The 21,612-nt window shown below is 29.0% G+C and overlaps 3 protein-coding genes across 3 annotated transcripts; all 3 read left to right on the top strand.

Moving 5' to 3' along the window:
* Positions 1 to 822: 822 nt before the first annotated feature.
* On the top strand, positions 823 to 3,842 carry LOC141538044 (lysosomal dipeptide transporter MFSD1). Its single transcript, XM_074259311.1, has 7 exons — positions 823 to 1,241; positions 1,509 to 1,785; positions 2,017 to 2,433; positions 2,514 to 2,825; positions 2,905 to 3,017; positions 3,223 to 3,461; positions 3,525 to 3,842. The coding sequence occupies exons 1-7, from the start codon at positions 1,100 to 1,102 to the stop codon at positions 3,567 to 3,569; spliced, it is 1,545 nt and encodes a 514-aa protein (XP_074115412.1). The 5' UTR covers positions 823 to 1,099; the 3' UTR covers positions 3,570 to 3,842.
* A 431-nt stretch (positions 3,843 to 4,273) lies between these two features.
* Ath (ATP-dependent RNA helicase DHX33) lies at positions 4,274 to 9,021 on the top strand. The gene is made up of 7 exons (XM_074245149.1): positions 4,274 to 4,575; positions 6,613 to 7,230; positions 7,311 to 7,543; positions 7,610 to 7,960; positions 8,033 to 8,231; positions 8,300 to 8,582; positions 8,670 to 9,021. Exons 1-7 carry the CDS (start codon positions 4,352 to 4,354, stop codon positions 8,820 to 8,822), a joined length of 2,061 nt encoding a protein of 686 aa, XP_074101250.1. The 5' UTR covers positions 4,274 to 4,351; the 3' UTR covers positions 8,823 to 9,021.
* Positions 9,022 to 14,547: 5,526 nt separating this feature from the next.
* Positions 14,548 to 21,602, top strand: LOC141528859 (neuroligin-1). The gene is made up of 6 exons (XM_074245137.1): positions 14,548 to 15,171; positions 16,020 to 16,166; positions 16,248 to 16,690; positions 16,758 to 16,904; positions 16,982 to 17,403; positions 17,490 to 21,602. Exons 1-6 carry the CDS (start codon positions 14,610 to 14,612, stop codon positions 18,607 to 18,609), a joined length of 2,841 nt encoding a protein of 946 aa, XP_074101238.1. The 5' UTR covers positions 14,548 to 14,609; the 3' UTR covers positions 18,610 to 21,602.
* Positions 21,603 to 21,612: the final 10 nt, after the last annotated feature.

The raw sequence follows: 21,612 nt of genomic DNA on the forward strand, positions 1-21,612 counted from the left end.
AAATTAATTACAATAAAAAATGAAAATAAACTTACCAGATAGTTGATAATTTTAAGAATTTTTGTAACAAATAAATTATGGTAAAAAAAAAATTGACATTTAGAAATTTAAAAAAATTACAAATGCAAATTTTTAAAAATAATTTTTTGGAGCTAATTTATTTGTTAAAAAAAATTAAAAAATTGTCAAATGACAGCTAACTTTAATGTCATAATAAAAAAATGCTTCTAAAAATTTTCACTTGTAATTTTTATTAATTTTCACATGTGAAAATTTTTAATTAAATTTTTTTTAATAATTTAATTGCTATAATATTCCAAAAAAATTTTTAATATCTGTCAACTTCAGTGTTATTCTGTTTTGAACTTAAATTTTGTGCATCACAAAATGGAAATTTTTTTTTTCATAAATAAAAAAAAATATTTGTACATAATTATTATTAATTTTTGTTAAAAAAAAATTATTAGTTTTATAAGCTCTAATTTGTAATTTTTAGTTTTAATATGTTTTTTTAATATATTTTAGGTTAAATCAAGTCGATTAACTAAAAAAATTCGTTGAGCGGGCAGCTTGCGCGCGCACATTATTTCTAATCTTATTAACAGCTGATTGGTAGACTAGCACAAAAGAGAAAGCAGCGCCAAAATCTAACAGCGGAATAATTTTTAACCTTCTGATGATTAATGGAGTAAAGAATTTTTTTATTTACAATAATATTTACTTTGTTGTAGCACTAACTGTATTATGTATTTAGAATGTAAATACGCGTTATTACTATATTTCGTAAGGAATTATGAGAAGTGTCATATTGTGTAAAATTACTATTGATGACAAATCTTTAGTATTGTTTTAAAAACTAGTGCAGTAGATTATTTTTTTCCTAAAAATTTATTTTTTATTTTTTCATTTTACAATATAATATTACAATTATAAATTGTAAAAAAAAAACATTGTGTTTTTTATTAATACAAAATAAAAAATATGATGATAATTAATAAACTGTGACAGTTGTTAGATTCATTTATTCCATATTTATAAAAAAATAGAGTTCAGTGGACAACAAAGAAGTGTAAACGAGGTCAAAACAAGCTATTACATTATGGAAGGCGGAATAATGGAAACTCCAGAAACTATTCTCAGTGCATCTAGTTATGAAGATGAATCTTCAAAAGTTTGCTGTCATCCTAAAGGACGACTATGGAGATTTTTAGGTTTAGCTCTAATGTGTCTTCTGGGTTTTGGTAAATTTCGTTATTTTAAAAAATAATAATTTTACGACATCTAAAAATTTTGGAACTTTTTTTATTGAAAAAATTATTTAAAAAAAAAAATTTTTAAAAATTGCACTTGTGAAAAACTTAAAAAACTATAAGTGCAATTTTTTAAAAATATTTTTTATCTCTAATTTAACGAATGAAAAAAAATCAAAAAATTCAAAATGTCAGCTAACTTAATTTTCATAATAATTTTACATAATTTAATTAATTATATTTTTTTCTTTGTCATAGGTTCATATTTTTGCTATGACAATCCTTCAGCACTACAAGATAATTTTAAAAATGATTTGGATTTGTCGACGAGTAAATTCGTTTTACTATATTCAATTTATTCATGGCCAAATGTTGTTCTTTGTTTTATCGGAGGATTTCTTCTTGATCGGATATTTGGCATTAGATTAGGAACGATTATATACATGGCCTTAGCATTGGCTGGACAAGTTGTCTTTGCAACTGGTGCTATAGTTAACAAATTTTGGCTTATGATGCTTGGTAGACTTATTTTTGGGTAATGAATTTATTTATTTATTTTCTTGCAATTAATTTTTTTTTTTTGAGTATTATTATTATTTATTATAATGCAACATGTTTTACTTGCATAACTTTACAGTTTTATACAAATTTTTTTTTATTTTTAAGATATAAATATTAGATAGATGTTAGAAAGTAAAATTTTCAAACTTGGTCAACAAATTAATAATTATTAATCAATTATTAAATTGTATAATTATTTTTACAGAATTGGTGCTGAATCTCTGGCAGTTGCACAGAACAGTTATGCAGTTCTTTGGTTTAAAGGAAAAGAATTGAATATGGTGTTTGGACTACAGCTGAGTTTTGCTCGAGTTGGATCAACGGTTAATTTTTTGGTGATGGAACCTATATACAACTATGTTGCTAAAGATTATTCTGGACCAGAGTGTATCGGTATCGTTTTATTCCTTGCCTCACTAACTTGCGTATTTTCCATGATATGTGCTAGTCTACTTGGACACATGGATAAACGTACAGAAACATTACTACGGAGAGGTCATAATGAAGAATCAAAAGTTGTAAGATTGACGGATATTAAAGACTTCAAAGGAATATTTTGGTTAATAGTTGTTATTTGCATAGCGTATTATATGGCAATATTTCCGTTCATTGCGCTTGGAAAGTAAGTTATTGAAAGTATTGAATAATCAAGTATTGATTGAGTAATTTTTCTTAATATTAATTTTTTTTTTTTTTTTTTAGAGTATTCTTTGAAAGAAAGTATCAGTACAGCCCAGCAGCTGCTAATACTGCAAATTCGTTGATTTATTCTATTTCAGCAATAGCATCACCGCTATTTGGTTTTTTAGTTGATAAAACCGGAAAAAATGTACTTTGGGTGTTTATCAGCATTGTGGGAACAATTATAGCACATGGCTTATTAGCATTCACATATGTTGATCCTTACACTTGTATGATAGCAATGGGATTATCTTATTCTATGTTAGCTAGCAGCCTCTGGCCGCTTATCGCACTTGTTATTCCAGAATATCAATTGGGGACTGCTTATGGACTGTATGATTAAATTTATCGTTATTTAAAATTATATTGATAAAAAATAATACAATGAAAAATGAATTTACATTTTTTTCAGTGCTCAAGCTGTTCAAAACTTGGGATTAGCTGTTGTCAATAGCCTGTCAGGAACAATTGTTGATGAAAGTGGATATTTCATGCTAGAAATGTTCTTCCTCGGTTGGCTATGGAGTGAGTTTATGATTAAATCGCGTGCCTAGAGGTAAAAGGGCGTATAGCTAAGAGTTAATATGGATTTGTGCTGAAAGGGCGTATAAAAAAATTTTTTTTTACCATTTGGTTTTTACCTTTAGGCACGCAAAATATTAAATTTCTTTTTTTTCCTTCATGAAAAGATAATTGAATCATGTAATAATATAATTTTATTACTTTACAGTTTCATTAATTACCAGCACGTTGATATGGGTGATAGATTTTTCAAAAACTGGTGGTTATTTGAACATGACACCAAAACAACGTGAACTTTATGAAGAAAGTCAACCTTCTATTAATACCACGGAAAGAGAAAAATTATTATCCGCTGGATCAACATCAGATTTATCTGGTGATGATTTATTACAGCCACAGTCTGATATTAATATTAGGAATCGTTATTTATCTCGCATTGGCCCAATAGTAAGTTAAATGTTAACTTATTATAAGCTATAACATGCAAACGAAAAAATTTTATTTTTCTAGTTGCCAACACAAGTAAAAGCAACGACATATCGTGCACTACGATGATCTGCATTTAATAAAAAAAATATTATATATATATATATATATATATATATAAATAGCTAATTGTACATAAAAAAAACTATGTATTAGATTTTTAATGTTCACTGTGTCTTCCGGTCGCTCATTAATACTCTGTGATACATTTAAGACCAGTTAAAAATAATATATTACATATATAAATACATAATAAGACTACATTAAATGATGAAATTTCAGTTATAATAATTTTATAAATTCTTATTAAAAGTTTTAAATAAACATAAATTTTTATACAAATTATAAGATTATTTATATTTAATCACTGATTTTCAACTCAAGATTTATGTTTAATTATCAATTTAAAGAACGACATTAAAGTAAGCAGCCACTAGAGAATTTTTAAATTTTATTTAATAAAAAAATTATTTTAAAAAAATTGCATTTTTAATTTTTTTTTAATTTCTAAATGTCAATTTTTTTTCCTAAAATTTTAATAAATTAAAAATGCAATTTTTTAAAAACAATTTTTTTTGTTAAATAAAATTAAAAAATTACCAAATGACAGCTAGCTTTAATGTCATGCTAAATTTATTTTCAATTTAAAGCGCGAAAATTTTAAAAAGCTTAAGTCCTGTTTTCATTTGCGGATATTCATTAGGCGAAAAATTCTATGTAAACAGGTGTTTTATAAGCATGCAACAGCTGTGTTGTCAGTATCAAATCAACACGTGCTTGTGTTATACTCGTAAAATTAAACTAGTTCTAAAAAATATTATCTCAAAGTAAATAAAAATTTTTGGTGAATTATGGGGGTTCATGATAATGCTGATTCCAAATACAATGTAATAAATGGTGCAAGTTTTTCGAAACTTACACCAAAAAAACCAACCGTTGTAAATTTTAGCGAAATGTCGAATAATAGAATAACTGAAAAAGAAACAAATCAAAAAAATAAACTTATAAATGATAAGAACACGTTAAATTTACAACAACAACGAAAATCTCTTCCTGTTTATAAGTTACGCAAACGGTAAGCATGTTTTTCTTCTAAATGACATAATTTATTCATGTAAATTGATATAGGTGTATTTAAATGTTATCTGTGGTCTTATTAATTGTTTTGATTATTTACAAAAACATATGAGACTAAACTTGAGAAAAATTTTTTAATTTTTTAAAAGAAGAAATTATAGGAAGAACGATTTAGAAAAAAATTCCGTATTTAAAAGTTGTAAAACATTATAAATGCAATTTTTAAAAAACAATGATCTAGACTTCGTTTCTTTGTCTAATAATATTTAAAAATGATCAAGCGTCTGTTAATTTTAGTGACATAAATATGTGACACTGAAGTTAGTTGAAAATTGTCAATTTTAAAAATTTTAATAACATAAAGTACAATAAAAAAAATAATACTGAAGTTAGCGGTCAGCTGTCAATTTTAAAAATTTTTTTAACAAATCAATTATAATAAAAAAATGCTTCTGAAAATTTTTACTTGAAATTTTTATTAATTTTAAGATGTGAAACTTTTTAATTAAATTTATTTTTATAATAATTTATTTGTTATAAAATTCTAAAAGAATTTTTAATATCAGTGTCATTAAAAAAATGCTTTTAAAAATTTATACTTATAATTTTTATTAAATTTTTTTTTAAAAATTCATTTTTTATGTGTATCTTTTCAATACTACTTGGTTAATTAAATTTCATTGAAAATTCTAGATTTAATTGAAAGCCTCAAAGTGAAAAAAAAAAAAAAATAAATAAATAAATCAAAATTTATAATTACTGATAAATTTCCATGGTTGATTGTTTTGAATACACTGAAATTAAATGCTCTAAAAAATTAATTAAAACATTTCAGGGCTTTGATTAAAGCGCGTGTTTATTAATGGGAATAAAATCATAAAGAAAGTATTAAGCAAAAAAAAAAAAACGTTGTTACTTATCATCATCATGTTGCAACTTCAAAGCTTTGATTATTTTAAAGGCTCTCGGCTATTTAAAATTCTCTACTAAATAATTGCTGTAACTACTAATATGTTCCGTTCATCTTATCGTAATTTTTGTGTTCATCTTATCATAATTCTAGATTGTAGAAATGAGATTCAGGAAAATTTTTCAATAATTTAATTCTAAAACAAGCTAGTACAATAAGAAAAAAAATTTATTTTGACAAAAATGGGCATTGTTGTGACAAGAAATCAATTAGTTAGAAATTTTATCTATTATTACATTGCTCAGTTTTTTCTCTCAGCGTAAATTCCGAAAATTTCGCAACATAATTTTATCTGACAATGAACCATCCATAAAAACAAATCGTTGAAAATAAACTATTTGTCTGTACTGCATGTCACTGAACTTCAATTACAATGATTTAAAGTAACGGGCTAGGACAAATTATTCATCTAACTGATCTGATGAGTTATCGGTTAATTAGAAATAAATGACAAGATTTATTTGAAATACACATAATTAAAATTTACGATTCATTGCAATTAAATATTGATTACAATATGAGCTTTATCCAAATATTTGACCTATTTGTAAATTTAATTTCTTCCTATTCAATAATTCAGAAAATTTCATTTATTGACGTTTTCGGCAAATAGATATTGAATCAATTTGTAATTAGCATTAAATTTAATAAAGCACGTACTTATAGCAAAAGCTTCAACGTGAACTCAAATAGAAAAGACATAATTAAGAAATGACGTTGTATCTGGTGAACTATTGACATTTTTAAAGATCTAAGCTCATCCCGATGTTACATTCATCAAGACCTTTCATTTGAGTACCCAAATCAATTTTTCATATATTTATATATATTATATATATGTATATATGAAAAATATATAAAAATGCATGTGGATACTCAAATGAAAGCTCTTGATGAGTGTAACATCGGGATGAGTTTATATCTTCAAAAACATCAATAGTTAAAAAAATACAGTGCAATTTAACAAAAATCATTATTTAACAAAGCAAAAATTTTATTTATTTCTAATTCACATAGTGACTGGAAGGTTGCAAGTTATTTATTAATAAATTTTTTCTTTTCCAGACTGCTGGAAGAAATTCGTAATTACAATAGTTTGATTATTATTGGCGAAACGGGAAGTGGGAAAACAACGCAGATACCTCAACTTTTATTGAATAGTGGTATTGCCGGTTCATCTGGATGTATTGGAATTACTCAACCGCGTCGAGTAGCGGCTGTTAGCGTAGCACGTCGAGTCGCTCAAGAACAATCTGTTGAACTAGGAAAGCTCGTTGGATACCGCGTACGTTTTGATGATGTAACTAGTTCACAAACAAGAATTAAATTTTTAACTGACGGTATGATGGTTCGAGAAGCAATGACCGATGAAAATTTATCAGAATACTCAGTTGTAATTCTTGACGAAGTACACGAACGATCCGTATCAACTGATGTTCTTCTTGGGGTTGCTCGGCGAGCCCAGAATATCCGAAAGCACAAGAATTTACCACCGTTAAAACTTATAATTATGTCCGCTACAATGGACGTCGATAAATTTGCCAAGTATTACCAAGCTCCAGTGGTTTACCTCGAAGGCCGTCAACATCCTGTTCAAATATATCATGCGATAAAGTCCCAAGATGATTATGCATTTTCGGCATTAGTGACGGCTTTTCAAATTCATCGTGAAGCACCAGCAAAGTCCTGATAATTTTTTTTTTTTTAATTAAAAACATTTACAGTAATTACGATTTTTATTAATTTTTTTTTTTTTTTTACAGTGAAGACATTTTAATATTTTTAACCGGTCAGGAAGAAATAGAAGCCGCTGCAGTTGCAGCTAGGCAAGTTGCAAAGCAATTGGATGGTAAAGGATATCCAAATCTCAAAGTATTTCCACTTTATTCGGCTCTTCCGACTTGCCAACAATTAGAAGCATTCAAGAGTTCGGCAATTGGAATGCGAAAATTAGTTTTATCGACTAACGTTGCTGAAACTTCAGTCACTATCTCAGGTTAGTAGGTAAGAATTATTAATTAAATGAATAAAAATATTTTAATACTTTTATAATTGTTTTAAGGCATTCGGCATATTATCGACACGGGTGTAGTAAAAGTAAGAACTCATCACCCGACTACAGGGCTAGATATACTTAAAATAGAAAAAGTTTCAAAAGCACAAGCATGGCAGCGCACAGGCCGAGCTGGTCGCGAGTGTCCTGGTAAGTGCTATCGGACTTATACAAAAGAAGAGTTTTCACAAATGAGAGAAATGCCAATACCCGAAATTCAGAAATGTTCATTAGTTGGAGTTGCTTTACAACTATTGGCAATTGGAATTGATATAACGACATTTGAATTTATGGATAAGCCTCCTAAAGAATCAATTGATGTTGCCGTATCTTGTTTAGAAAAACTTGGAGCTGTTAAAGGTATTAAATGGGTAAATTAATTTAATTATGATATCATATATTAATTTAATAAGCTGAATTAATCAATATTAGGTAATCCGCCACAATTAACAACGCTTGGAAGAACAATGTCTCTCTTCCCACTAGATCCAAGGTTTACTAAAGTTCTTCTTGCATCCGTCGAACATCAATGTCTTCATGAAGCACTTACTGTAATCGCAATTCTTTCTGGTGAATCTATATTTACAGAGCCTCCAACCAAACGTGAACAAGCCTTAGCTGCTCGTTTAAAGTAATTACCTAAAAATTTTTCAACTCTTTTTTTTTAAATATATTTATAATCGTATAAAATTTTTTCAGGTTTATTTCTTCTGAAGGTGATCATGTAACATTGCTTAATGTTTTTAAAAATTATACCTCCTTGAATGGCAATAGAAGAAAACTCTGGTGTTTTGATAATTTTATGCACCACCGAAATCTAGAATATGCCACTGAAATAAGAGCACAATTAGCTCGATTGACAGAAAAAGCGAATTTAGAGCAATCAAGCTGTGGATCTAATACTGAACGTTTAAGAAAAGCTCTTTTAGAAGGCCTCAGTGGAAATTTAGCCGAATTACAAAGAGACAATACTTATATGATTGTAATTATCTGATCACTTTATTATTATTTTTTTTTTTCTTAGAATTTATTTAAATATTTCTCTAAAATATTTTTTTAATATTTTTAGCTTTCCTCGAGGCAACCTGTGACAATACATCCCTCATCGACACTTTATGCTTCAAAACCTCCATTAGTTTTATTCACGGAAGTCGTAGCAACAGGACGATGCTATATCCGCAGTCTTTCTGTAATCGAATCATCTTGGATTCACGAAAAATAACATATAACTTATGATTATCATAAATTTAAATATGTTGAAAGAAGGTTATCACGTGAAGAATTATAAATTATTTTTAATTAATAATTTATGAAATTAATTAGCTGTTGATAATTGATAGAATTAAAAATTTTTTGTAAAATTTAACTATAGAAACATAATTGAATTTTTTGTATAATAAATCAATGTTATTTTTTAAAAATTGGACTTGTCTTAATTATTATTTTTTACAGCTACCTGCTTATATTTTTTTTTTTAATTAATAAAACCTGATATTTTTCCGCAAGTAAACTCTCGTCTGATTAATATTAATAGAAAGAGTTTAAAAAAATAATCAATTTTTTTTCTCGTTTTAATTTTTAAGTTTTCATCATTTTAAAGATGAGAAAAAATTATTTTTTGAAAACTTGAAATTTTTGATGAATTTATGATTTGTATATTTTTGTTTCTCTAATTTCGGTAATTATTTACAAGTGAGGTCTAATAATTTAATTTTCATTTTTTTTTTAAGAATTTTTTTTTTTAATTTTGATATTTTTTTTTTTTTTTGAAAATTCCATAAAAAAATGAACAATTAAAAAAATAGTTGATCACAACAATTTTAACAAATTTTCAAAAAAATTTATGAATTTTTAAAAAATTTGTAATATTCAAATTTTTTTTTTTTAATTGTTCGTTTTTTATATAATTAAAGAAAAATATATCAAAAACATTAAAAAATGATAAAATAGAAATTTTATCCAAAAAAATGAAAGCCAAAATTTTTTCCAACTTTTGAAGGCAAAAAAAAAATATCGAAATATTAATTTTTTACTTAGATTTGGTAATTTTTTACTTAGATATGGCCAAAAAATAGTTTTTATTTAATAATGAAGACATATAAATATTAATTTAGCATATATTTAATAATTTAAAAAATTAGAAAAAAAAATTGACCTTTAGAAAATTTTAAAAATTAAAAAATGCAATTTTTTAAAAATAATTTTTTGGAACAATTTTTTTTGATAAATAAAATTAAAAATTTTTCTTACTCTCAGTGTAAGGTTTTTTTAAATTTATCTGCAGGTTTATTATTTATTTAATCTTCAGCGCGTGATTCTATCGATAAAGAAACAAATTTACATTTTTTTTACAGGCCAAGCGCAAATAATTCAGATGTGCAACAAATTTATAGAACGACAGATAGCATTAATATATCGCTTGAAATCAATATTTAAATATCAAAGATATGTTTCTAGTTTATCAATCTTTCATTTTATAAACTGCATCAATCCTATCGAACATTCGAAAGGAGTTAAAAAAGTCTGTTTTTATTTTAACAGATATGAAAAATTAAATTTCAATCTTTCATGAGTCAAATGTGAGCCTTTAAAGTAAACATAAAAATAATAATGATATTTCTATAAGTTATTATGCCATTCAAGATATCATAAAGAAATTTTTAAAACGGAAGGAGTACAAAGATGAGTAAAATGCTGGAAGTTTTGAAAAGTTCTGCAAATTTAAGTGACTTTCAGGGAATGAAAGAGAGCTAAACGATTCGAAGCAGTCTCTTCTCTATGCTTGTATGGAAAAAAGTAGAGAATGAATAGAAGTAAAGAATGAATGAAATAAAGACTTCCATTTATAAAGTGCAATTGCCTTATAAATATTTCCAGATATCATGGGGTGTGTAATTTTTATCTTGCAAATTTTAATAGAAGTTCTTGGTCTTATTAATTGGACATCCAATGTATGAAAAGAAAGTTATTTTCTTCATGAAAACTAGCAGTGATGAACCCCAGGGAAAATGTCGCTACTTTCTTTGAAGATGGATACGTTTTTTCTTCTATCCAAAAGGGTCGCTATAAAACAAAAAAAAAAAAAAGTAGCACTAGCGGCTATTCCCGTGGGTGATCAGACCTCGTCTTTGCGTAAAGTTATGTCAACAAAATGGATTGAGTGGAATCTCTTTTTTTTGAATGATTTATGAACATTTGTAAACATCATCTAACGATGACAAAAACTTAACAATTGTCAATCATTTTTTTACTTTTTGGAAAAAAAATTGAAAAGTTTTTTAAATACAAAATTTTTTACAAGAACTTTTAAGTATTGAGAAGTAATTATTAAATTAATAATACTTCATTGATTTCGATTAGCCTCGTAATAACTTCTGAATCATCTCAGGAAGATTTTTAATTTATCTAAAATTCATCTGAGAATTTTAATGGCGGTAAAAATATTTTTGAATTAATAAATCTTGTTGAAAAATATTCTAAGTAGATGAATCAGAAGAAATAACTTTTTTTTACTGTATTAAATAATTTGTAAATATATATATTTTGCGTTATTAATATCGGTGATGTAAAAATCAAAATTTTAAAAATTCATTACGTATTTTAAAAAGAGTTTTGTTCATTGTAAAACATTTTAGTATCTTTTAATTAGTATTTAATTAAAGAAGAACAAAAATTCATCATATTTAAAAATAATTTAAGCAACAATTTTCTAAATTTAATTCTTTAAAGTAGAAAATTTAAGATCAATCATAAAATATTATACAAAATATTCATAAATTAAAATAATTTTTAAAGTTTTCAATCAAAATTCTGGATAAAACATTTAAAAATTGAAGAAATAGTAAAATTTATATTTTTAGATAATTAAATTTCTATAAAAACAATTGTTATTATTATTTTACATAAATTAAATGAAATTACAGAATTGATAGCGCTTAAAAAAAGTAAAATAAATTTAAATAAAAAAAAAATTAAATAAATTTAAAACTAAAAAAATTTCACAATGTTTTCAAGTCGAAATTTTTTTAGTGTATTACCAAATACTAAATAAAGCAATTATATAATTCTGCAATATCTTTAATAAACATAGAACGAAGCAATTTGAAAATTTTATTGCAATCAATCTCATATCGATTCGTACTAAATTCATTCAATTCCGTAAATAATTAAGCGAGTTGTCATATTCAATAAAAAGTTTGTAAAAACTAAAATTTTCTCATTAAACTTTTCTTTTTTTACATCAATATTCTAGACTTTTTATTTTAGTTTCGAGTGTAAAAAAAGTGATAATAGCTACACTGTAAAGTAGATTTCTGATGTATATGACTTTCTCGATGATCCTACGACAAGGACTTGTGAGTTGATCCCTGTCGATTTTACAAGTGCAACAGGTGGTTTTAAAAATTGATCCGTTTTATGCTTTTGACTTTGCTTGAGACGATTGCACTTGATATTTGTTTTTTGAGCTCTTTACATTTCATACTTTATTTATTCATTTCTTTTGTTTAATTCTATTTTAATTATTTAAAAAATTATTAGAGTCGCATATAATATTATAATAGTACAATTACATAGACGCATAAATTAATTTATTACAATAAAACAATATATGATCTTCTGCAGTCTGTGATCTATATATATATATATATATATATATATATATATATATATATATATATATATATATATATATATATATATATATATATATATATATTTACAATAAATAATAATATAATACTTGTAATTCAATAAGCTACCATAAAATAATGAACGTATTCATCAGCTACTGAACTTTCAACTTTGTAAATCAGTTTTTCCAATATTTCACCAGTAAAATTATAATTTCTTTTCTCAAATACCATCATCGGAAACTGTAATCTCTTTCAAACTGGTTAGTTCGTGACACGCAATAATGAGACTAATTTGCCTCTTTCTGACCTTTTCTTCTTCAATAAAAGTGTTTTTAAATTCTATAAATACTGTAACGTGTAACACTTCTTTTTTTTTTCATAAATCTATTATCTACTTCGTGAATTTTCATATTAAAGTTACACTTTTTAGTTAAATCAATAATATAAAAAAAATGAATTTTAATGAGAATAGTTTTTATGAAATATCAATAGAAGATATGACATTTATTATTATGATAAAAGTTTACTTACTTTTAAATCTAATAAAAAAAAACTAATGAATTGATATTCATTATTTGAGTAATTTGTAAAGAAATTTTATGAAGAGTGATAAAAAAAAATTTTTTAATTTAAAAATTTTTTGTAAGTTAGTTTTAAGTAAGAAATATTTATGCATCATTTAAAGGAAATAAATGTTGAGAAGTTGTCGGTGAGGATCGATCAAGTTTTACTTTTGGTGGACCACAATTTTTTTCTTTAAATGGTATATGGATCTTGTGCCTGAAGTTATGACGATGGATTGAAACTTTTAATAATTTCTAGATTGCTGGCAATCTGAGCAGTCGGCGGAATACGAGAGAAAGATTGGCTAACAGCCAAAGATCGCTCCGGACGCATGCCAGAATTGAAGAGTTTCAACTCTTTGTATCCTTGTGATATTAAAATAAATATAAAACAAAAAAAGTATTTCGAGATGGCTATTTTTTCGACGTTGTTAAATAAGATGAGCACGAGCACGAGAGGAGGAGAGATGAGATGAGATGAGAGGGGGAGTATGATAGTTCATCAGGAGGACAGAAGAATAACGAGTGTAGTGGTAACGGAACTAAAGACTGAAGAAAGAGAAAGCGTGGGAGGATAGTAAAAGGTAAAGAGGAAAAGAGAGGAGTGACGAAACGACCAGGGTTGTCGAGGGTTGCCGTGGAGCTATCGATCGTCGCGGGGGTGCTTGTAGAATACAGCCGGGGGTAAAACCCGGCGTCAGCGTCGGCGCCGTCGTGTGTCGTTTCGTCCTTGAGTACTGGAGAAAGATGAGGCGCGAGCGTTTTCGCGGTAGCGCCAGTACTGCCCGGGACGGTCACGATACAAAGATATTCAATGGGAGAACAACCCAAGTTACACTACACCGTATACTACCATAAACTCTGGTATAAGTAATCGGCATATACCTCACGGATGGTTAGTCGTCGATGCATCTCTGGAGCTCACTAACCTTCCGGATCCTCCTAGCTTGCTGCTGATCTTTTCTCTATTCTGTCTTCTCTCTGGTGTTGAAATATTTCGGTTTATATTCTGTTTTCAACATTGCTGGAAAATATCTTCGATAAAAATGAATATTTTTGCAAATGGATAAAACTGTCCAATTAAATACCGCAATCAGGAGGAAGATCAACAATAAGTAATGAAGTAATGAAGAAAAGGAAAAGAAAAAGTTTTTGCGTGAAATTTAATTAATGGAAATAGATGATAGTTGAAAAAATAATAAAAATCTGCGCCTACATTTAAAAAATAATGATGATGATGATGATGATGATGATAATGATGATGAGGAATTAACTGATGAAGACTATAGAGAATAAGTGTAGAAATTTTGGAAAGTGGATGGTGCAGGTGCAGGTGAAGGTGCAGATGCAAGAGGTGCAAGTGTCAATGTTGATAAAGTCAACTTGGACTGGAGAAGTGTCATACTGGCGGACTTTGTCAGATGATGGAACTGAGCTGGCTAAACGGAGTAAACACAGTGAGCACGAGGTCGACTCGCTGGAAATTGCAGTGGGATCCTCGTTGGTACTTCCAGGAAGTGACAACAGAGGAATCCAAGTGTGAGTTGATTGATAGTAATAGAATTGAGAAGAAGAAAGAGGATTCGAAGCATCATCCTCGAAAAAAATCAAGTGCGGTGGCGCGGCGTCGGGTGCCGCCACCAGAAACACAATCAAGAAGTGAAGAGAAGAAATCAAAGGAAGAAACATTGTTGGAGACCACCAACAAGACGGCAAAAGAATCAGAATCAGAACCAGAGGCAGGAGCAAAAGCAGGGAGAGGTTCTTACAGATGCGGTGCCCGGTGGGGCCAGCCCGCGGCGGCGTGACGCGATGCGGACGCGCCCCTCCTGCACGACTCTCGGGAATCTTGGGAGAAAAAAAAACCGTCGACATGGTGAAACGGTTTCACACCAAAAAGAGAAGCCGACGAATCCAAGAAATGCAACGCTACTTCTCGTTGCTATTGGACTACTGTGGACAATGCGAGCCTGCGATGCTCTCACTGCACCCGGCTCTTCATCCCAGCCGCAGCCGCAACAACAGCAGCAGCAGCTTAAGTACAGCTCTCGTCAGGTCAGGACTCGTTATGGAACATTACGCGGCATTGTTGCCCGCTCTATGTCCGTCGAAGGTGTTGAAGCTTACCTCGGGGTACCATATGCTACGCCACCGTTGGGCGCACTTCGTTACATGCCACCCGTCACGCCAACTCAATGGAGAGGCACCAAACTCGCGGATACCTTACCGCCCGCGTGTCCACAAAAAATACCTGGTTTGGAGCCAAATTTGCCACGTCGTCGACGTGCTTATATCGATAATATTATTCCTTTACTCACTAATCAAAGCGAGGACTGCCTGTACCTCAATCTATACGTACCTCGACCACAACACGGTAAGTTTTTTTTTTTTTTTTTTTTTTTTTCCATTTTTATCAGTCTCCGGCTTATTGTTTAATTAATATAATCTAAAAAAAAAAAAAAAAAAAAAATGTTTTATAAAGTTTCTAGTTTATAATATGTATGATATACATATATACTTACTTTAATGCATTCACTGAGTTTGTTGACGGCTGAATGCTGTTCAGTATTATCGCAATCTCTCATTTTGAATCATTATTTCTCTCCTTTTCTTCTGTATTCTTGTTCTTGTTCATTTTCACCGTTTCCTCTCTACTTAATAATCTATAGAATTTCGAATAAATGATATCAAGTGAGTCAGACTGAGACCAAGAAATGAAATGAAGAAAAGGCCATCAAATATCAAATACCAGAACCGACAATCAAACAAGATATGCATTTAGGTGAGAAGGAAAACTATCAATCTATCGAAGCGCGTTACCACTTCAATTCCGTAGTGCATTGTAGTTGATTAAATACCACATAAAACCTGCAAGCACCGCGGGAGTGAGGTGGTTTCACGTTAAATCAACGTTTCTTCATCGACTAATGTATTTAACAAACTTCAGGATATTACATTGAAGAATAAAAAGTCTAATGAAAAAATTTTTTTTTCAAATACATTTCGCTGTTTAATAATATTATTGTTAATCTTAAAAACTCGTTAATTTGATCATTATTATCGTGAAAATAGTTTCTAGGATTTATCTTCAACAGGTGGAAATCTTGTGACTTTTCTCAGTCTATTTCACTTTCATCTCGTGCTCATAATCCTTCAAAAGTGATATCCTTGTTTGAGAGAATTACCAATTAAAATTATATTATATCTATAATGAATTTTCAGGCAGCAGCACAGAATTGCTGCCAACTTTACTTCTTATTCATGGGGATTCTTACTCTTGGGGAGCGGGTAATCCTTTGGATGGCACTGCCTTGGCCGCTCATGGTCGCATCATCGTAGTATCAATTAACTTTCGTCTGGGTGTCTTGGGTATGTTGTATTGTCTAAAAAACAAAAAATTAAGACTTGTTAATCATTGAAAATAGAGCCGAAATTATTTTTCTATGATAGGTTTCCTCAAAACTGGTACAAAAAGTAGTGCCCAAGGTAATTACGGTCTTATGGATCTTGTTGCGGGTCTTCATTGGCTTCGTGAAAATGTTGAAGCATTTGGTGGTGATCCTGAACGTTTAAGTATTCTTGGGCTAGGAACCGGAGCAGCATTAGCTAATTTTCTAGCAGTTTCGCCAATGGCTAAAGAACTCGTTGAGAGAGTTATACTATTAGGCGGTTCTGCATTATCGCCATGGGCAATACAACGTGATCCTATTACAATTAAACGTCGAGTTGCTGAACAAACTGGGTGTCTTGGGGATGTTGAAACTGATGACATTGCAATATGTTTACGCTTGAGAAGTATTGAAGAATTACTTAATGTTAATCTTGATACTCCAAGATTTACATCTGGATTTGCTCCTTTTATGGATGGTACTGTGTTACCATTGGGTTCTCAGGTATTCTATTTATTTATTTCACCAGCATATTTTAATGAGAAATATTTGCAATATTAATTTTTTTAAGGTAACACAACCTACTGCTTCATCGGCGGGTATTTTGCCATTGGTACCGGGACCTGGGAGTGAATTTGCTGCTTTAGGAAATCGAGATCTTCTTATGGGATTAACATCATGTGAAGCGTGGTTGGATTTGAGTGAAGATGATTTAAAAGTTGGTTTAAATTTGTTTTTTAATTAGTGATTTTATGAAAACTGTTTGTAAAAAGTTAAAAAAAAAATTTATTTCAGAATGGTATTAATGCAACTAGAAGAGACCGGATATTAAGAACATACGTTCGTAATACTTATCGGTATCATCTTCATGAAATTTATTCAACATTGAAAAATGAATATACTGATTGGGAAAAAGATGAACAAAGCCCTAATGCAATTCGAGAAAGTTTATTATCTTTATTGGGAGATGGGCAAGTTGCTGCTCCACTTCTTAGATTAGCATTATTACATTCGGCGTCTGGAGGACGAGGTTACCTTTTTCACTTTCAACCTGGTGATCATCCCAGCCAACGAGGGGATGAGCTTCCATTTCTTTTGGGTATACCACTGCTTAGAAATGAGCCAAGCCGTTGGCTTTACTCTGTTAACTACACTATTGAAGATGAAAGTATTTCACGTATGCTAGTGCGATACATTGCAAATTTTGTACGTCGGGGGTAAGTTAATTTGATTTGTTTTTTAAGCAAATATCATTTTTTTTACATCCTTTAATTTATTTTTATTTTTATTTCTATTTTTATAGAGATCCTAATGAAGGGAATCCAAATAATGAAAAATTCATGAAAAATTCACCTTTTTGGGATTCATATGACTCGATAAATCAGCTGTATCTCGAAGTTAGCAAATTAACTGAAATGCATTCTCACTACCGTGGTCATAAGATGTCATTGTGGCTAAATCTTTTGCCGCAGTTGCATCGTCCAGGTTACGAGATCAGTATGCGTCATCATCATCTGGCAGAGAGCCCAAGTCTTTACGAGGGTGCAGTACGGCCTCAAACAATGGCTTTACCGCTTCCACCACCGCCACTTTCCGTACCTATGCCCACAGAAGCTTCTATATCTTCAAAGCCTATTGAAAGTACAGAATGTACTTCCAACATTTCAGTTGTGCCTATAAGCACAATTATTCCCACTCGTTCTACTCAACAACCGTTACCTAAATTATCCCCAGGGCCTAACAATCTTTTGCGTAAATTTGCATCAAATCATTATCAGAGTTATACAACAGCGTTAACAGTAACAATAGCTGTTGGTATATTTCTGTTATTACTGAATATTCTTATTTTTGCTGGAATTTATCATCAGCGCGATCGCAATGCTGCAGCTGCTGCAGCAGCCTCTTTAAACCCATCATTATCATTGGGTTTTGTTGAGCATAAAAAAAAGGAACGACTGCTTGAAGCTGGATGTTCCGGAATGGAGTCAATAAGTGCCAGTGGAAAATTATCAAGACTGTCTTCTTTTGTCCTAAATGACTCATCTATTTCATCAAGTCCTTCAATTCATAAACATAAACTTGCACAAGAACTCGAATTACAATTACAGGAGTTTCAATGCTCACCGCCACCCGGTGGAGGTAAACGGATGTCTCTAGATCCACCGTCCTATGCTATATGTAAAAGTCCGGGCGTTAATCGTAGTCGAACACCTTCACCGTGTGTTGATGTTGCAGCGCAAAATAATCAGTTGGAGCCTCACGATCAAGGTATCACTGATGATGACGACGATGACGAATTCTTGCCTGATCCACCTCCACCGCCAAAAGTACCTGCACCCAATGTTTGTTCAGGAATTCTAAGACAACCCGGAACACCGGGTAGTGCCAAGAAGCGTGTGCAAATTCAAGAAATTTCAGTGTAATTAAATAAAAACATTTATAAACATTATGGATTTGATGAAATTTCACATCTCAGGGTAGAGATATAAATTATTGAATGCTATTTTGCATTCAATGTTAATGCCGTGTGGAATTTTCCAATGACCGAGGAATTGGACTTGTGGTATTTTTCAAGAAAATTATCAATTTGTTATACTAAAAATGTTTTTCATTGTGGAGCGCTTACAAATATTTCAATCAAATGACGAGTATAAAACTGCCCCTTTGTAACAAATGCACGTTATATAAATCATTGGTATAAATACTTAAAAAAAAATATATATATATATATATATATATATATATATATATATATATATATAATGGCATTTTGTTAAAATCGCAACATTGTATATTGATATCTTTTACAGCTTGTAGAAAATTCAAAGGTAAAATAATTTTTAAATCTTGATAATATTTTTATTTAAATAATTCCATTTTTTATAAAATTAAATTTGTTTTACTGAAATATATATTCAGTAAAATTATATCTCCATATATTGTTTTTGGATTTAAAGCATTGTCAAGGTTTAAAAATTATTTCTGTCATTGAATTTCTGACAGGTTGTGCCAACGTACGTTGCATTAAAAATTGAAGTGTCATTTGGATCATCAGTTTATTGAAACAAACGATAACGAATGAATAAACAATAATTTACTACACTGTGTATGTGAGTGTATGAATCAATATGTATGAGAGAAAGAGAGAGTGATAAATTTTTAAATGGTAAGTTGACAGGGAAATAACTTACTGATTTAATAATAATAATAATAAAAAAATAAACATAAACATGTCTCTGTGACATTATAATGTCTTAGGTAAAGTAAATAAATAAAATAAGTAATTAAAGTGATAATATAAATTAATACCCGTTCGAGGGGCCATTCATTAACACTACCAGTGAATCTTAGCTATATGATAGTTTCGAAAATGCGCTATATACGTAAACATTGTAATCGCTGATTATGTGATTATGTTTTCAGTAATCGATCATTTTTATGCATCCACCGATTGCTCTCCATAAAAAAATAAATGAATAAATTTATGAATGTTTCAAATGTTGAATTTGATTAAATAAAAAATTAATGCATTAAACGTGCGTATAAATAATCAAAGTTTTCATTTTGTAATCCTTTTTTAATCAAATTTCCTCAACACTCTTTGAAGTCACCACCGAAAATAGAAAAAATGCAATATACTCTAGTTCTAGTATTCGATTAAAAGCATCTTGATAAAACTGGTGCGAGCGACAATAACGCCGGTTAAAGCTGACAAAGTATATCCGGAACACACCAAGACCTGTTCATACACATGCTTATACATCAAAATTTACTGTACATATCGTACCCATACACTAAACCCATTATATCGTTCTTCAACCTCAATTTCAAATACCTGCCTCTAAATTCTTTATATAAATAAATAAATTAATTAATTTAAAAATTAAAAAAAAAATCAAAGTGATATTTTATAATTACAATAATTATTTATTACATTTATCAGTTGTAAATAAATTTTTGCTAATTAGTTTTAGGTAATAGCTATTTGATTAAATATCTCATTTACATTTATTTGTATTTTTAATTTTATGAAAATTAATTTAGTTGACATTTTAAAATTTTAATTATTTATTTTATTGAAAAATTATTAAAAAAAAAAAAAAATTTCACATGTAAACCGAAAGAACAAAATAACACTGGATATCATCCCAGATTATACTGCGTAATATCTGGATTATACTCATTGTAATCCAGATTATACTGGGTGATATCTGGATTATACTCATTATAATCTGGATTATATTAGCTACTATCTAAAAAATTTTTTTCACTCAGTATAATTACTGCTGAGCTCAGTGACTGAATTTTCTCACGAAAAAAATTCCACTATGACGACTCACACAATTTATGGGAAAATTCATTTACACACTCACAATCACAATAGGCAGATATTATCCATGACATTTATAATAAAAGTAAATGATAATCCAATAATTGACTAATATTCGTTTATCTTATCTTAATTATATTTATCATTATCGCATTAAAATTTAAGCACATGACTATGAGTAACACACTGAGAATATTTGACAATCTTATTTATAGCTTAATAATTTCAAAATTACATTCACATAGTAATCTTCATGTAAATAGTTTAGTAATAATTTTAAATCTTTAAAGATACAACGGACAATAACATTGAAAAAAATTTAAACAAATGGAATATTTTATTGTGAATACAAGTTGTTTATTTAACAATATTTAACAGCTTGCTTACATTGACATAAATTTAAATTAAGATTTTAATAAAAAGCACCTGATCATTACGTAAATTAACAACAGTGTCATTTATTTAAATAAAAATAAACAAAACATAACTTTCCAATTTTTGTTTTTAATCGGAAAAATAGCCACAATTTGTCTGGCGGGAAGTTAACAAGTTGAAATTTTATAATTGATTAATTTTTTAGTCAGGATGTTAAGTAGAATTTTTTAAAAAATTATTTATAATAAAAAATAAAATAGTTACAATAAAATGTTAAACATTTAGAACTGATTTATGAAAAGTGAATAAGATTGAGTTAATCTATTGCAACTATCTCAGACAACTGATAAAGACAAGTGATATCCCACCTCATTCTTTACTATTCCTTCCATACGCCAGAAGAATATGAATCGGTGTTATGCCTTACGTCCCGTATACACAGACAATCATGTATACAAGTCTACAACGAATCCGAATATTGTTTCATTAGTTAAACTGTCCTTTATACGAATTAGTTCTCGCTAGCATTTAAGCTCAGCGAGGATGAGTGCTAATTGAAAGAATAGCAATGTGATGTGTGACTTTGTGTTGTGTATGTAAGTGGTAGTAGGTCATCGATAATCACGCGCAAAAAGATATTGTATTAAATATATTTTTTTTCATTTAATATATTTTATTTGAAAGTTTTTTTTTTTTTTTTTTTTTTTTTTTCAACAATCTA

The sequence above is a fragment of the Cotesia typhae genome, unplaced genomic scaffold (genome assembly GCF_013202065.1).
Source record: "Cotesia typhae breed Kobodo isofemale line unplaced genomic scaffold, CoteBio_Ctyphae contig_11, whole genome shotgun sequence".
Taxonomy (NCBI): Eukaryota; Metazoa; Arthropoda; class Insecta; order Hymenoptera; family Braconidae; genus Cotesia; species Cotesia typhae.

Bases quoted from the DNA above. Each gene is read 5' to 3' on its own strand.
- LOC141538044 (XM_074259311.1), top strand. From the start codon at position 1,100: ATGGAAGGCGGAATAATGGAAACTCCAGAAACTATTCTCAGTGCATCT. The intron at 2,434-2,513 runs GTAAGTTATTGA...TTTTTTTTTTAG, and splicing joins CCGTTCATTGCGCTTGGAAA to AGTATTCTTTGAAAGAAAGT. The intron at 3,018-3,222 runs GTGAGTTTATGA...ATTACTTTACAG, and splicing joins CTTCCTCGGTTGGCTATGGA to TTTCATTAATTACCAGCACG.
- Ath (XM_074245149.1), top strand. From the start codon at position 4,352: ATGGGGGTTCATGATAATGCTGATTCCAAATACAATGTAATAAATGGT. The intron at 4,576-6,612 runs GTAAGCATGTTT...TTTCTTTTCCAG, and splicing joins GTTTATAAGTTACGCAAACG to ACTGCTGGAAGAAATTCGTA. The intron at 7,961-8,032 runs GTATTAAATGGG...AATCAATATTAG, and splicing joins AAAACTTGGAGCTGTTAAAG to GTAATCCGCCACAATTAACA.
- LOC141528859 (XM_074245137.1), top strand. From the start codon at position 14,610: ATGCGGACGCGCCCCTCCTGCACGACTCTCGGGAATCTTGGGAGAAAA. The intron at 15,172-16,019 runs GTAAGTTTTTTT...ATGAATTTTCAG, and splicing joins CGTACCTCGACCACAACACG to GCAGCAGCACAGAATTGCTG. The intron at 16,167-16,247 runs GTATGTTGTATT...TTTCTATGATAG, and splicing joins CTTTCGTCTGGGTGTCTTGG to GTTTCCTCAAAACTGGTACA.